This window comes from Ixodes scapularis, unplaced genomic scaffold (assembly GCF_016920785.2).
Source record: "Ixodes scapularis isolate PalLabHiFi unplaced genomic scaffold, ASM1692078v2 PGA_scaffold10__122_contigs__length_95168666, whole genome shotgun sequence".
Lineage (NCBI taxonomy): Eukaryota > Metazoa > Arthropoda > Arachnida > Ixodida > Ixodidae > Ixodes > Ixodes scapularis.
In genome coordinates, this window is record NW_024609836.1 from 56,539,220 (window position 1) to 56,552,913 (window position 13,694).

General features: G+C 49.7%; 1 protein-coding gene across 1 annotated transcript; it reads right to left on the bottom strand.

The window, feature by feature from the left end:
• Positions 1-4,187: 4,187 nt before the first annotated feature.
• On the bottom strand, positions 4,188-13,632 carry LOC8024196 (39S ribosomal protein L22, mitochondrial). Its single transcript, XM_002404566.4, has 2 exons — positions 13,495-13,632; positions 4,188-4,926 (listed from the first exon to the last, which is right to left on the bottom strand). The coding sequence occupies exon 2, from the start codon at positions 4,889-4,891 to the stop codon at positions 4,250-4,252; it is 642 nt and encodes a 213-aa protein (XP_002404610.3). The 5' UTR covers positions 4,892-4,926; positions 13,495-13,632; the 3' UTR covers positions 4,188-4,249.
• Positions 13,633-13,694: the final 62 nt, after the last annotated feature.

The window sequence follows — 13,694 nt, forward strand, 5'->3', positions numbered from 1 at the left end:
ACGTTCAATTTAAGTTGAATGTTTAGACGTTATTCCTAAAAGCCCAGCTGGACCAGCAGGAGCCCCGATGCAGAAAAACATAGAAGGGGTCGAAAATGCTATGGGCACTTCACAGTTGTCCGCAACTTGCCTCTAGTGCTCAAAATTAATGTTGGCAAGCATGAAGCGCCGAAAAAATACAGGGACACAGACGAAGGGAAACAGGACAAGGCGCTTTAGGCTTGCAATGAACCAACTGGCCCAAATCTCCACTCTACTAAAATAATGTTGGCAATCTGGACGGGTGAGGAAGGACACCGCATTCCGTACTTTACAAGTGTATGTGGAGTTGACTACCAGATTACACTGTCTTGTAGAAAGGGGTGCAAAAAGTGACAGTGGGAGTTGAAACAGTCCACCATGTTCCTTTTTCGTGCCTTCCGGTTTTTATAGAGCTGTAGTCTAATCTAGGAACAGAATGCGAAATTGAGAACCCTTTTTGACACATCGAGCCATAATAGAGATTGTGGTGACCGAAGAAAAAGGTTGAATCGGGTGTTACAGCTCATAGTGTAGCCCGGTGCATCGGCATTAAAGCTAGAAAACATTCCATTCAACTTGGAGACGCTCCTTGGAGGCATCTCACAGTGCACTGCAGTAGATGAGGATATGTTAAATATCAACCCCATTTTGAGCGTCATAACACAAAACCTGAGAGCGCAATGAACACGACTTATATCGACACTGACGAGACTGTGCTGCCTCCGTAACCATTTTAAATGACAAGGGCAATTTGATAAGAAATTGTAGCTTGAATGTGTCACTTTACTTTAGCGTGTTTCTGAGCGTGGAATATACGCATTACCTGCCACTATTAAAGAATGCATTTATATAGTTATTTTGATTTCTAATTTATTTTGTTAGTTATAAATTCAGTTAGTCCCCACTTCATGTGTGCTCCTTTTTCCCAGGTGCTTTTTTTCGTTGTTTCGCTTTAAATTTAATTTATCTTGACATGTTTCAGAAACTTCACAAGCGTTTGACGCGAACGCTGACGCGGCACTCGCATCCAATCAGCGCCCGTGCGGGCCTCCAGGGCGTGACGTCGTGTCACGTGACGCGCAAACTTTGAAAGCTGTCTAGGTGTTGGCCCTGCAATGTCTTTTTGACTGGTTTTTAATTTGCACTGAACGTAGTAACTTAGTGAAACTTTTCTCGAATTTCGCTTTATTTTAAAAGTTTTAGGCAAAATTAAAATTACAAAAACAAGCAAGAAATAACCTCCTTCATGACGTCCTTGGTTGCTTGAGTGGCCGTGAACTAGAGGAGGGCCTGTTAGTGTGCTCAGCGAGCGCTCACGACTTCCACGCTCCGTGTCGACAGCTCGAGAGGGCGCCACTAAAGCATGTTCTGGATAAACTGTATAGGTGACATTCACTTGACGTCACTCGCTAGGTTCGCTGCCATCGCCCACCGCGGTCGCCATCTTCGAGGTCTCTTGCTATCGCGAATGCCATCTGGCCGGACCTTTTGAGCGTGGTTTAGCAGTATTTTACAACCTTAAAGGGTCTTTTTGATCGAAACTATGGGTTATTCTTATACTTTGGTACTTGTGAAGCGTTGTGGGAGTATTTCTTGTGTGTTTTAGTTTGTTTTTGTCGCAATCGGACTCGTTTACCGCGGCCGCGTTGCTCCCTCGGCTCCATGAAGCGCTCCGTGTCGCCCGCCGTGCCGACGGCGGTAGCTCTTGCAAGAACTAATTTTTCTACTTTGGTGCTTTTGCAGCACGGTGTGATTGCTCTTTGTTATGTTTTGCTAGTTTAATTATTGTTTTTCTCTCGCCGATTTTCTGTACTACGGCCGTGCAACCGTGTTGCTCCATCGCCGCTGTGTCGTATACATACGTCGTGCCTTCGGTGTTCGTTCCTGTGCAGAAACATACCGTGCGGCTCACAGGGTGCGCAGCTTATAAAAAATGCGGCGCATTTTCATTAGCCCAAGAGATTTAAAAACCGCATATAAGCGATTTGGCGCGCGGGAAGACAAGCGACGGCGACCCGCTTCGCTGCCGCTCGGTCACTCGCGCGACGAGGCAAACCGCATGAAAGCGACGGGAGGACACGACCAAGGCGAGGAGCGCTAAGTTTTCTAGAAATCCCAAAACCGAGCTACGCGACGAGTGACAGTCAAGGGTGAACCGCATGTAAGCGATTTAGCGAGCGATGGCGACAGCGACGGGAGTCGGCGACGAGCGACGGGGGTCGGCGACGAGCGACGGAGATTTCTCGCGGTCGGTCGTCGCGTCGCTTGGCTTTTGGATTTCTAGAAAGGGTCGCTTATCGCCTTGGTCGCATGCTCCCGTCGCTTTCATGCGGTTTGCCACGTCGCGCGAGTGACCGAGCGACAGCGAAGCGGGTCGTCGTCGCTTGTCTCGTCGCTGTCGCTCGTCTCGTCCCGTCGCTCACCAAATTGCTTACATGCTGTTCAGCCTTTACACACGGTACTTGGCGGCAACAAGGAAAACGGCCCGCCCCCGAGACCAACTTTTCTTCTCTCTTCTGTTCAACGAAGCTTCAACGATAGGAAATTAGCACACACTAGCAGCGGACGACCGCGTAGCGTACCCAAGCCAGTCAAACCGAGACCTCGAAGATGGCGGATCGACGGTGGCGCTCCCTGGCAAAATCGAACCTGCAGGCTCAGTGAATACCACCTATAGCCAGGGCGGTTCGCATTGCATTTGCTGCGCGATTAAACACTAATTCGGCATGACGCTTCATTGGCCACAAAACGACAGCAAACACGGGGTAAAGATCAGTTCAGAACGGGAGCCACTTCGCGCTGCCAAACCGCCACACGGCCAAACCGCAAGCCAAACCTGCTCGCCGAAGGCCTTGGGAACGCTCGGAACCGGCCGGATCCTCGAGCACACACGACCGCAGCGCTGCCGCGTATATCCGGGACCTTTTAGTGTCGGCGCCTTATCCCACTAACCCTTTCTAGTATGCACCGCCTTTTCCATCGCTTGGTGGCGGGTATGTCGACGGGTCATTTTCTGTTTCCGTACTTTATAAACGGCATTTGTTCCTTTTCTGATATAAAATACTGACCAAAAACTACTTTCATAAATAATTCAAGCGGTTCGCGCCACTTATATTTTGTATTTCGAAAAAAAAAAAAAAAACTTTTAGCGGCTCTGATTAGTAGTAAGCCCAGGACCAAAAACGTCATGATGTCGTCACATATCGCTGCTTTCAGCACCGCGAGTCGCACCCCGTAGCTGGAGGAAGTTTCTGCGTCATTCGGTTAAAATATGACGCACTGATATGTAGCTACTCTCCCCGTGCCCGCGGGCTTGCCCGAACCCGAAGAGATGTGGAAACCGTAAAGTAGACGCTTAATTAAATATGATTACAGGGCCCCTTTTTGTGGGTGAACCGAGTATAGACAGGTTTAAAAAGTTAAAGGGTGCAAAAGCCTCCTCTTCCCCCGTTCCAGCACTACTGAAGCACTCGCCCGGCGACATTTGTCAACTGATCTCGCTTGACAGGAGATCCAGGTCTGATGCATATACCACAAGACTGTTTCCCCATGCGAGGGAATAGTGAACGCTAGAGTAGGTGACCCCCAAACTTTTCGCCTGTCACCGCCTATGTCAGAAAGGGGGCTGCGAGCCATCTCAGAAACTGCAGTGTCACCTGAATGGTACACATCCACTTGCATGTTTGTCATTTGTTATGTCAAAGCACAGGTGAGCACCCAGTTGTTCTAAGACAGCAGAGAGTTTTAGTAGATCGTTCCGATACCTCCGATAGCCCCGATAACGATACTATGTATGCTCAAGAGAGGCGGTGGCGGAGTATCGGGTATCGTTATCGGAGTCATGGGAACGATCTACTAAAACTCTCTAGTGACAAATAGCAGTGAAGGTGGGGTGGCAAAATGACAAAATTAACATGACATATTCACAGATTTCAAAGTTCCTTCTGTGCCCTTACCTTTCATACAGCAATACAAGTGGACATATTCTATAGATGTCTTAACTGATTCTGCCTAAAATAACGTGCACTGTCGCAAAAAAAAATAAATCTGGTTTTACTTGATTAATTTTAGATGAGCTTTAATTTGATAATCCTGTACGCCAATAATGAAATAATCTCTGAAAAACGCCGCTTCGTTCAAGACGAGAGCACAATGTCCACATGCACTTTTCGTCTCGCACATTTTATTTCTGCAAACCCTAGGAACAAACAGCAACCAGATCGGAAATTCAGATCCCGTGCGTAATCCTCCGATCCCTCAACGTCTGCACATACTCCTCCAGCTTCTGCTCTGCTGTCTTGGGCGCACCGTAGTAGTGCTTCGGAGGGGCGCCCTCCACGAGCCTCACAAAGAAGTGCGAGTACTGGTAACGGATCATCCCCATCCTCCCCCGCGCGTGCCTCCTCAACCCCTTGATGCAGACCCCCTTCCCTGTGAACGACTCGGCCACCCACAGGTTAGACTTGAACTCCACGTTGTGGTGCTTCACCGCCAACTCCTGGGCCTCTTTGAGGACCTCGAGCATGATTTTGGCCCCTTTCTTCTGGACAAACGAGAGCTGCTTGATGGCCTCGTCTATGCTCATGCCACGGATGAACTGGGTGAGAGCCAGCATCTTCTTGGGAGAGTAGCGTATCTGGTTGCGGTAGTGGCACACCCAGGCGGGACGCCGCTCTTCCTCCGGTTCCTGCGGAGGGTAGATCTTCTTGTTCTGGAGCGGCCATTTCCGCGGCACGGGCATGTTCCGGTTGAAGAGGCAGAGTGCGGCGGGCGTCGTGCTGATGCCGCTTTTGAGGAACTGGCTAGCGAGGGACGGCGTAGAGGGCGATGCGACGACACTGCGCAGGGCTTGCCGGCAGAGGGCGAACATGCTGCAGACTGGACTGCGACTTGGTTACAGTGGCCCTGTAAGAATGAACAGCAATGAGAACTGAATGTGAGACCCGGTGCTTGTTGGATAATTTCATGCTCCGGTTACGATGCAGATCTAAAGTGGTGCTGATCGTTCGAAGAGGAGCAGCATATTCCCAACATTTGGCAAATTTGTAGGCCTGAGTGGCGAGCCGATTAGCTTCATTAGCTAACTGCAGCTGGTTAGAACATGAATTTATTTATTTATTTCAATACCCACAGGGCCAACGGCATTACAGAGGGGAGTGGGTTGTTGTTAGGTATTCATAACAAGGGTTTATTTACAAGGCCGGCCTCGGCCGCGCACAACAGTCGAAGGGGTAGAAACGGAAATGGCGAACAGTGAGTCCTTCCACGTCCGCCTAGTGGAAGATGGCGCCGCTATCGCTCAGAGTTGCCCGATGATCTGCTGCATACACAACATCCCTTCCCCCCTACGGGACATAGTCCTGGTAACGCCATGGGAGTCTTCTCTCACGTTGAGGGTACCTAGAAGCTCCTGTTGTTGCAGGTTGGCTGGGAGAGCTCTGCTCCTGTGAAAGGCTTCCAGGCAGGTTAGAACCGTCGGGTCTAGGCGGGGAGGTGGTGGGGCTGGCCAATAGACTTGTTCTTGGAGAATTTTCACTCACCCCTGGCAGAGGTGGGTCCTGGCCAACCACAGAGGGGTGATCACCATCGGTCGTGTCACAAGTGTCACTGGCAGCTCCACCAAGGTCTAGTGGACTGGCATGGTTGCGGAGTTGATCAACGTGCCTTCGCCAAACGCGACCGTCGGACAGACGAACTTGGTACGATAGGGGTCCTGTGACTGAAGCGATGAACCCGGGAACCCACTTGGTACTACCTTGATAGTTCCGTGCATACACCACATCGCCGGGACAGGACTCCCCAACTCGTTAAGAGCCGTCTCGGAAGTAACGCTCCAAAGATGATCCATCCAGATGAAAATCTGGATGCAGGCGATCTATGGCAAATCGCAGTTGTCTCCACATCAGAAATTCAGCCAGGCTCTTCCCCGTAGTTGTACTGGCCCAACAAGAAACGAGACAGGTTTGTTGCCCAGTCTCCCTCAGACAACTTGCGTAGCACTTGTTTTGTTTCCTGTACCATCCTCTCAATCTGCCCTTTGGAGGACAGGTGATAGGGTGCAACTGTAACGTGCCGGATCTGGTTCTTGGTTGCAAACTCAGCAAACTCTTCTGAGGTAAACGCAGTTCCATTGTGTGACACTAAAACTTTGGGAATGCCAAAGCGAGCAAACATCGCCTGAAGTTCCTTGAATACTGCCCTGGTCGACGTTGATTTCATCAAGAAAACTTCCAACTACTCGGAATGTGAATCGACGACCAGCAGAAAAACTTTCCCTTTGAAGGGATCGGCAAAGTCAATGTGCAAACGAGACCAAGGGTTCTTCGTGAACTTCCATGGGTGCACCGGTGCCTTGCTGGGGGCTTGTCGAGTTTCTTGGCACATTTGGCAGCCAGCTACCTTGCGTTCGATGTGACTGTCGATGCCCGGCCACTACATTGCTGCGTGCAAGACCTTCCATCCGCACTTCTCCAGGGTGCGCGGTGTGTAGGGTGTCAAGGACTTGAGCCTGTGCGGGACCCGGAATCACAACACGAGGTCCCCAGATCACACAGTTTCAGTAGCTGGACAGTTCGTTCTTCCTGGCCACAAAGGGGCAGAATTCCTCTGGCAGCTTCCCTGAAGGCCAGCCTTGCAAAATCCAGCGGTGCACATGCGACAGAACCGGGTCAGTCCGTGTTAATGCTGCAATCTTGGTAGAATCTAGAGGGACCTCCGGTGCTGTCTCAAGCAGCAAGATGTCTCCCAACGGTGGCTCTTGCTCATTCTTAACAGGAAGCGGAAGACAACTGAAAACGTCGGCACGTGGCAGCTTGGGGCCAAGTATGTACAACAGTTCATAGTTGTATGCAGAAAGTTGCAGACTCCAGCGCAACATCCGAGGTGACAACACGGCAGGAACAGGCCTGGCTTGGTGCAAGAGGCCCAGCAACGGCTTATGGTCTGTCAAGAGTTGAAACTCCCGACTAAAAACGTACTGGTGGAATTTCCGAGCACCAAATAGCAAAGCCAGAGCCTCCCTATCTATCTGCACGTAGTTACGTTCTGCTTTTGACAAAGTTCTCGAGGCAAAGGCCACTGGTCTTTCGACGCCGTCTTCTCCCACTTGGCTCAGTAGAGCACCCAGCCCGCACGAAGACGCGTTGCAGGCCAGCCCTATGGGACGTGACACATCATAGTGTGCTAGGACGGCTGATGATTTCAGCAGGCTCTTGGCACTCTGGTACGCCTTTGCTTCGGTCTTTGTCCAAATCCTTGCCTTGTCCTTGTCCAGGAGGCGGTAAGGTGGCTCCAACACATGTGAAGCTCCTTTCAGGAAACGGCCATAGAAATTTAAGGCTCCCAAGAACGACTGTAGCTCCTTCTTGTTCGTTTGTTCCGGAGCTTGCTTGAGGACTTCAACTTTTTCACCCAAAGGGCTTACTCCGTCCTTGATACGGTATTCCAGGTATGCCACTTCCTTGTCCCTGAATTCACACTTGTAGGCATTCAGACGAAGCCCATCGTCTTGGATACGCTGCAGCACCTTACGCAACCGTTCGTCATGCTCGGCAACTGTTCTTCCACCAATAAGGATGTCATCCAGAAAACCCTGAACTCCTTCAAGTCCGTTCAGTACTCCTTCCATGTAACGTTGGAAGATGGCTACTGCCACGGCCACACCAAACTGCAATCGTGTCACGTTGAACAGGCCCTTGTGTGTTGTCACGGTCTGCAGCATGGCGGTGTCCTCGTCGACACAGAGTTGTTGGTAAGCTTGATCTAAGTCAAGCCGGGAAAACACCGAGCAACCTCCCAGTCTTGCGAGCAGTTGCTCTGGAGTGGGTAGTGGGTAAGTCTCCCACTTGACGACTGGGTTGAGCGTTCCCTTGTAGTCTCTGCAAATCCTCATCTTTCCGTTCTTCTTTAGAATCGGAACAATAGGCGTCGCCCAACAAGAATGCTCGACAGGGACATAAATCCCTTGCTCTACAAACTTCTCGATGACTTCGTCCACTTTCGGCAGGAGAGCGAAAGGTACTTGCCGTGACTTGTGGAACTTGGGTGTGGCTTGCTCCTCCAATTCAATCCGCACCGGAGGACCTGTGCTCTTGCCTAACCCAGGCTTGAACACATTTGGGTAGTCCTCCAGCAGAGTTTTGACACTCGTCACCACCTTGCATTGGTTTCGTACAGCTGGCTGGCCTTCTCCGCTGGAACTTTTGGAAACTGGAGCTCTGTTGAGCTGGTGCAGTCCTTCCAGGGATATGCCTAACGGTTGAAATCAGTCTCTCCCCAGGATGCTGATTCCAGACCCTTATGTGAAGAGTAGAGGTAGCTTGCACTTTCTACCGTTGTACTTGACAAGAACTTCCACTTCACCCACGATCCGGACAGGCTGCTGTGTGTAGGTCCGCACTCCTCTGGAACACAGTCGAAGTGCCTTCCTCGAGATTCCCAGCTTGCTCAGTGTCCTCAGGTTGACAATGGAACAGACGGATCCAAAGTCCACTTCCATCGATACCTGCTCTCCGTTCACAGTGACCGTTGCCATGAAAGCTGGCAGTCCACTGGCGATGTGGTAAAGTTCATACACTCCTGAGCGTCCCAACTTGCTTGGGCATTTGTTGTCGCTCTTGGCCCTGCTCCTTGCCTCTTTCTTTTGACGGCAGGCTCGAACAATGTGCCCCTTCCACTTGCAGAAATGACACTCTGCGTTGCGGAAACCACAGCTTGTAGCGTCATGGTCGCCGTGGCAGCGGAAACACCGCCCTGTTCTTGTTGCTTTTGGCTCTCTTGAGGGTTCTTGTTTTCGGCCCGGCTTGGCACCCTGGGGCACTTGACCCATCCGATGTAAATCGGACGCCGCAGGCAACGCTCCTCTAATGTTTTCCGTTTGCCGCGTGACATACTCGGCAGCGACAGCCTTATCGTATGCTTTCTTGAAGTCCTACCTAGTTTCAGCCAGGAACCGCCGTTGCAGCCCCGTTTCTAACGCCGCAGACGAGACGATCGCGAAGCATGTCTTCCAGGCAGACGCCGAACTCGCAGCGCTCGGAGAGTCAGCGCAAGTCCGCGATGAATTCTGCAATGCCTTCACCAGGCTGCTGACTTCGTTTGTGGAATGAGAAACGTTGTAAGATTACCCAAGGCCTTGGCGTGAAGTGGCTTGTGAGCTTTGAAACAATGTTCGCATATAGCGTCTCTGCTGGCGAACACAGCGAGCGAAGGATAGCGTACGTAGCCGGATCGCAGACGCTGCACAGCACTGCTCTCTGATGCTGCTCCTCGACCACGCCGTTCGCCACGAAGTAGAACTCCAGACGTTCCCTCAACGTAGGCCAGGCTTCCGGGTGGTCCGGCGAAAACTCTTCCATGTGGCCCAGTCGACCCATGAAGACGTTCGGAACGCTAGGTTTAGCTTCCGAAGCCATCCGTTCTGCCCGCTGCCGCCGCCGCTACACAGTCGCTCGTCCTCGTTGCCTCGTGTGGAGTCTCGCCGCTTGCATTTGCTTCTTCATGCGGCCGACATCGCTTACCGTTGGTCCGTGACGTCGTCACCAAATGTTAGGTAGGCATAACAAAGGTTTATTTACAAGGCCGACCTTGGCCGGATAAAAGAGTCCAAGGGGTAAAAACGGAAATGGCAAACAGTGAGTCCTTCCACGTTCGCCTACTGGAAGATGGCGCTGCTATCGCTCAGTTGCCCGATGATCTGCTGCATACACAACAGTTGTATTCAACAAGAAAAATTATAAAATGAATAACTTAAAGGCAAAGCACATATTAGTTATGAACAATAGAAAGTAGAAACAGCAGTTTTAAATAAATAAAAAAATTACAACAAAAACTGTCTCATGTAAAAAAATATGCCATTAGAAAACCAAAGGCTATATCCAAAAACAAGGTAATTTTGTAGCAGCTGCTAATTTACACCTGCATTTAGGGGGCTTTTACCCCACTTGAAATGCTTCACGAGTTGTTACACTTTTTTTTTTTTCATTTGTTTTTTATTATGTATTTTCATATAGTCCTTGGCTGTTTCCATCTGCTTGAGCCTAGTACCAACCAGCGGCCGTGTGTGGTGGGAGTTAAATACCTCAGGTTAGAGTGCATACTGCACTGGCTAAATTGATCATCTTCAGTGTGAAACGGTGCTGCCGTATCACGAAGGCAGACAGACCCCTCACTGTCTAAACGTAACAATGATTTGCTTTTGCGTGTGTGCAAGTCATCTGTGATATACAGTCAGCACCCCTTGTTGAGTTTAGGTATTAACGGTTATTTTCGAGCTTAGTTCTTTAAGATGTAAATTACATTTTTGGCAATGTTTATTCTCCCGGCATCTGGGTGAATAATGTCCCGAAATTCCACCGGCATTCGCCTTCCATTGGCTGTCTGAAGTTACATGACAGCTACCGGTAGAATACTGACTTTCTTATTCTGCTGGTATGTCGTGGAAACCCATTTCATGGACGTAATCACTAAAACTTCATTCGCCACTTTGCGGCGAATGACATTTTAGCGAACAGCGACGTTTTAATGGGGACGCATACCGGGGGCGCGTGGTAATCCACCCTCCCGCGCTGAGCTTACACCGCATCGTGGCAGCAGTTTGTGGGAATGGCTCATTTCGCCCGCTTCAGACGGGGCTATTTCACCCAGCAACTTGGCGTCGCAACACCAGCAACAAGAGCCGCACGCATTCACACACAGCAACCGAATCGCTACGACTTGCCATCATCATCATTCAATTTGATATTTCTTGCACAATTTAGACGCACAGTTACGTGCTAAAAACGTGTTTTTATATCTTTGAATGGCGTTGAGAATACTAACTCATCTTTCTGAAAAGGTTTATTTCCAAAAACAATTCATTTCAAACCAGAAGAAAGTCTTCAGCTGTCATCATCACCACAACAGAGGTGTCACGTGAAAATATTGCGTCCCTGATTGGCTGCTGCCGCTTCAAACGTCTCCGGGTTGTTCGAGTTGCTCGTCCGTTTCGAGCCGGTCCCGATCTCAGCAATTCGTGTCGATCTAGGAAAAGCTAGGGAACAACCCGCCAGCAACCTCAAAATTGCTGGAAAAGTTGCCCCGCCTGAAGCGGGCCTTACAAAATGCTAAGGCCCGCTCAGACGGGGCAACTTTTCCAGCAATTTTGCGGTTGTTGGCGGGTTGTTCCCTAACTTTCCCTAGATCGACGTGAATTGCTGAGATCGGGTCCGCCTCGAACAAGCGAGCAACTCGGAGCAATTCGAAGGCGTTTGAAGCGGCTGCAGCCAATCAGAGACGCGATATTTTCGCGTGACAACCCTGTGGTGGTGATGATGACAGCTTAAGACTTCGTTCTGGTTTGAAATGGATCGTTTTTGGAAATAAACAGTTTCAGAAAAATCAGTTAGGCCCGCTTCAGACAGAGCAATTTCACCCAGCAACTTGACGTCGCAACACCAGCAACACGAGCCGCCAGCGTTCACACGCAGCAACCGAATTGCTCCGACTTGCCATCATCCTCATTAAATTTGATTTTTCTTTCACTATTTAGACGCCCAGCTACGCGCTAAAAACGCGTTCATATATCTTTGAACGGCGTTGAGAATACTAACTAATTCTTCTGAAACTGTTTATTTCCGAAACGATCCATTTCAAACCAGAACTAAGTCTTTAGCTGTCATCATCACCACCACAGGGGTGTCACGTGAAAATATTGCGTCTTTGATTGGCTGCAGCCGCTTCAACCGTCTTCGAATTGCTCCGAGTTGCTCGCTTGCTCGAGCCAGACCCGATCTCAGCAATTCGCGTCGATCTAGGGAAAGCTAGGGAACAACCCGCCAGCAACCTCAAAATTGCTGGAAAAGTTGCCCCGTCTGAAGCGGGCCTAAAGCCCGCTTCAGACAGGGCAATTTCGCCCAGCAACTTGACGTCGCAACTCCAGCAACACGGGCCGCCCGCGTTCACACGCAGCAACCGAATTGCTACGACTTGCCATCATCATCATGAAATTTGATTTTTCTTACAATATTTAGACGCACAGCTACGCGCTAAAAACATGTCTTTATATATTTTAATGGTGTTGAGAATACTAACTCATCTTTCTGGAAAGGTTTATTTCCAAAAACGATCCATTTCAAACCAGAACCAAGTTTATAGTTGTCATCATCACCACCACAGGGGTGTCACGTGAAAATATTGCATCCCTGATTGGCTGCAGCCGTTTCAAACGTCTTCGAATTGCTCCGAGTTGCTCGCTCGTTCGAGCCGGACCCGATCTCAGCAATTTGTGTCGATCTAGGGAAAGCTAGGGAACAAACCCCCAGCAACCTCAAAATTGCTGGAAAAGTTGCCCCGTCTGAAGCGGGCCTAAGGCCCGCTTCAGACGGAGCAATTTCACCCAGCAACTTGACGTCGCAACACCAGCAACTCGGGCCGCCCGCGTTCACACGCAGCAACCGAATTGCTCCGACTTGCCATCATCATCATTAAATCTGACGTTTCTTTCACTATTTAACGCCCAGCTACGCGCTAAAAACGCGTACTTATATCTTTGAACAGCGTTGAGAATACTAATTAATTTTTCTGAAACTGTTTATTTCCGAAAACGATCCATTTCAAACCAGAACTGAGTCTTTAGCTGTCATCATCACCACCACAGCGGTGTCACGTGAAAATATCACGTTTCTGATTGGCTGCGGTCGCTTCAATCGTTTTCGAATTGCTCCGAGTTGCTCGCTTGTTCGAGCCGGACCCGATCTCAGCAATTCGCGTCGATCTAAGGAAAGCTAGGGAACAACCTGCCAGCAACCTCAAAATTGCTGGAAAAGTTGCACCGTCTGAAGCGGGCCTAAGTATTCTCATAGCCGTTCAAAAATATAAGAACACGTTTTTAGCGCGTAGCTGGGCGTGTAAATAGTGAAAAAGAAATCAAATTTAATGATGATGATGGCAAGTCGGTGCAATTCGGTTGCTGCGTGTGAACGCGGGCGGCCCGTGTTGCTGGTGTTGCGACGTCAAGTTGCTGGGTGAAATTGCTCCGTCTGAAGCGGGCCACGCCGCTTCGAGGCGATAGTCTGGGGTGGCTTATTAGAGAAAAATAAAATAATCTGAGTTGTCGATGCAGGCACGTGCCGGTAGAATTTCGGGGAAATTATTCTCCCCGCTGCCGGGAGAATAGGAGCTACCTATATTTTTCATCGAGAAGTAGTAAATCGGCCACACTGCTCTGAGCGCCCGTCACCAAGAAAAACGGCCGACCAGTTAGCTGTGCCACAGTAGGACGAAACATCATTAAATTACCACTGTCTTGCCAATTGTCGAACCCGAGACTAGAGTAACATTGCGATCTTTCTAAATGTGAGCATAGCTAGTGCATCATGCACTCGATTCAAGGACATGCCTGCAAAAACAGATAGTTTCTGAATCGCGAGGCTAGAACCTTGCGATTCAGAAGCTTAAAGCAGCTTCTACCCCCACCTTGATGGTAAAATATATTACCTGTTTCGGTCACATAAAATCAAGTGGTCAGAAGCGTCGGAAGTTCACGTTCATCAAGCGATTCGAACCTACGCAAACACCAAACACCATGCTTTCTGCGAGATCGCCTTCCGTTCGTCGGGACAAGGCATCCGTACTTGGCACGATAGAAGTGTTCTGACGTCACTAATACTGATCGAACATAAACAAAACGATTTGCT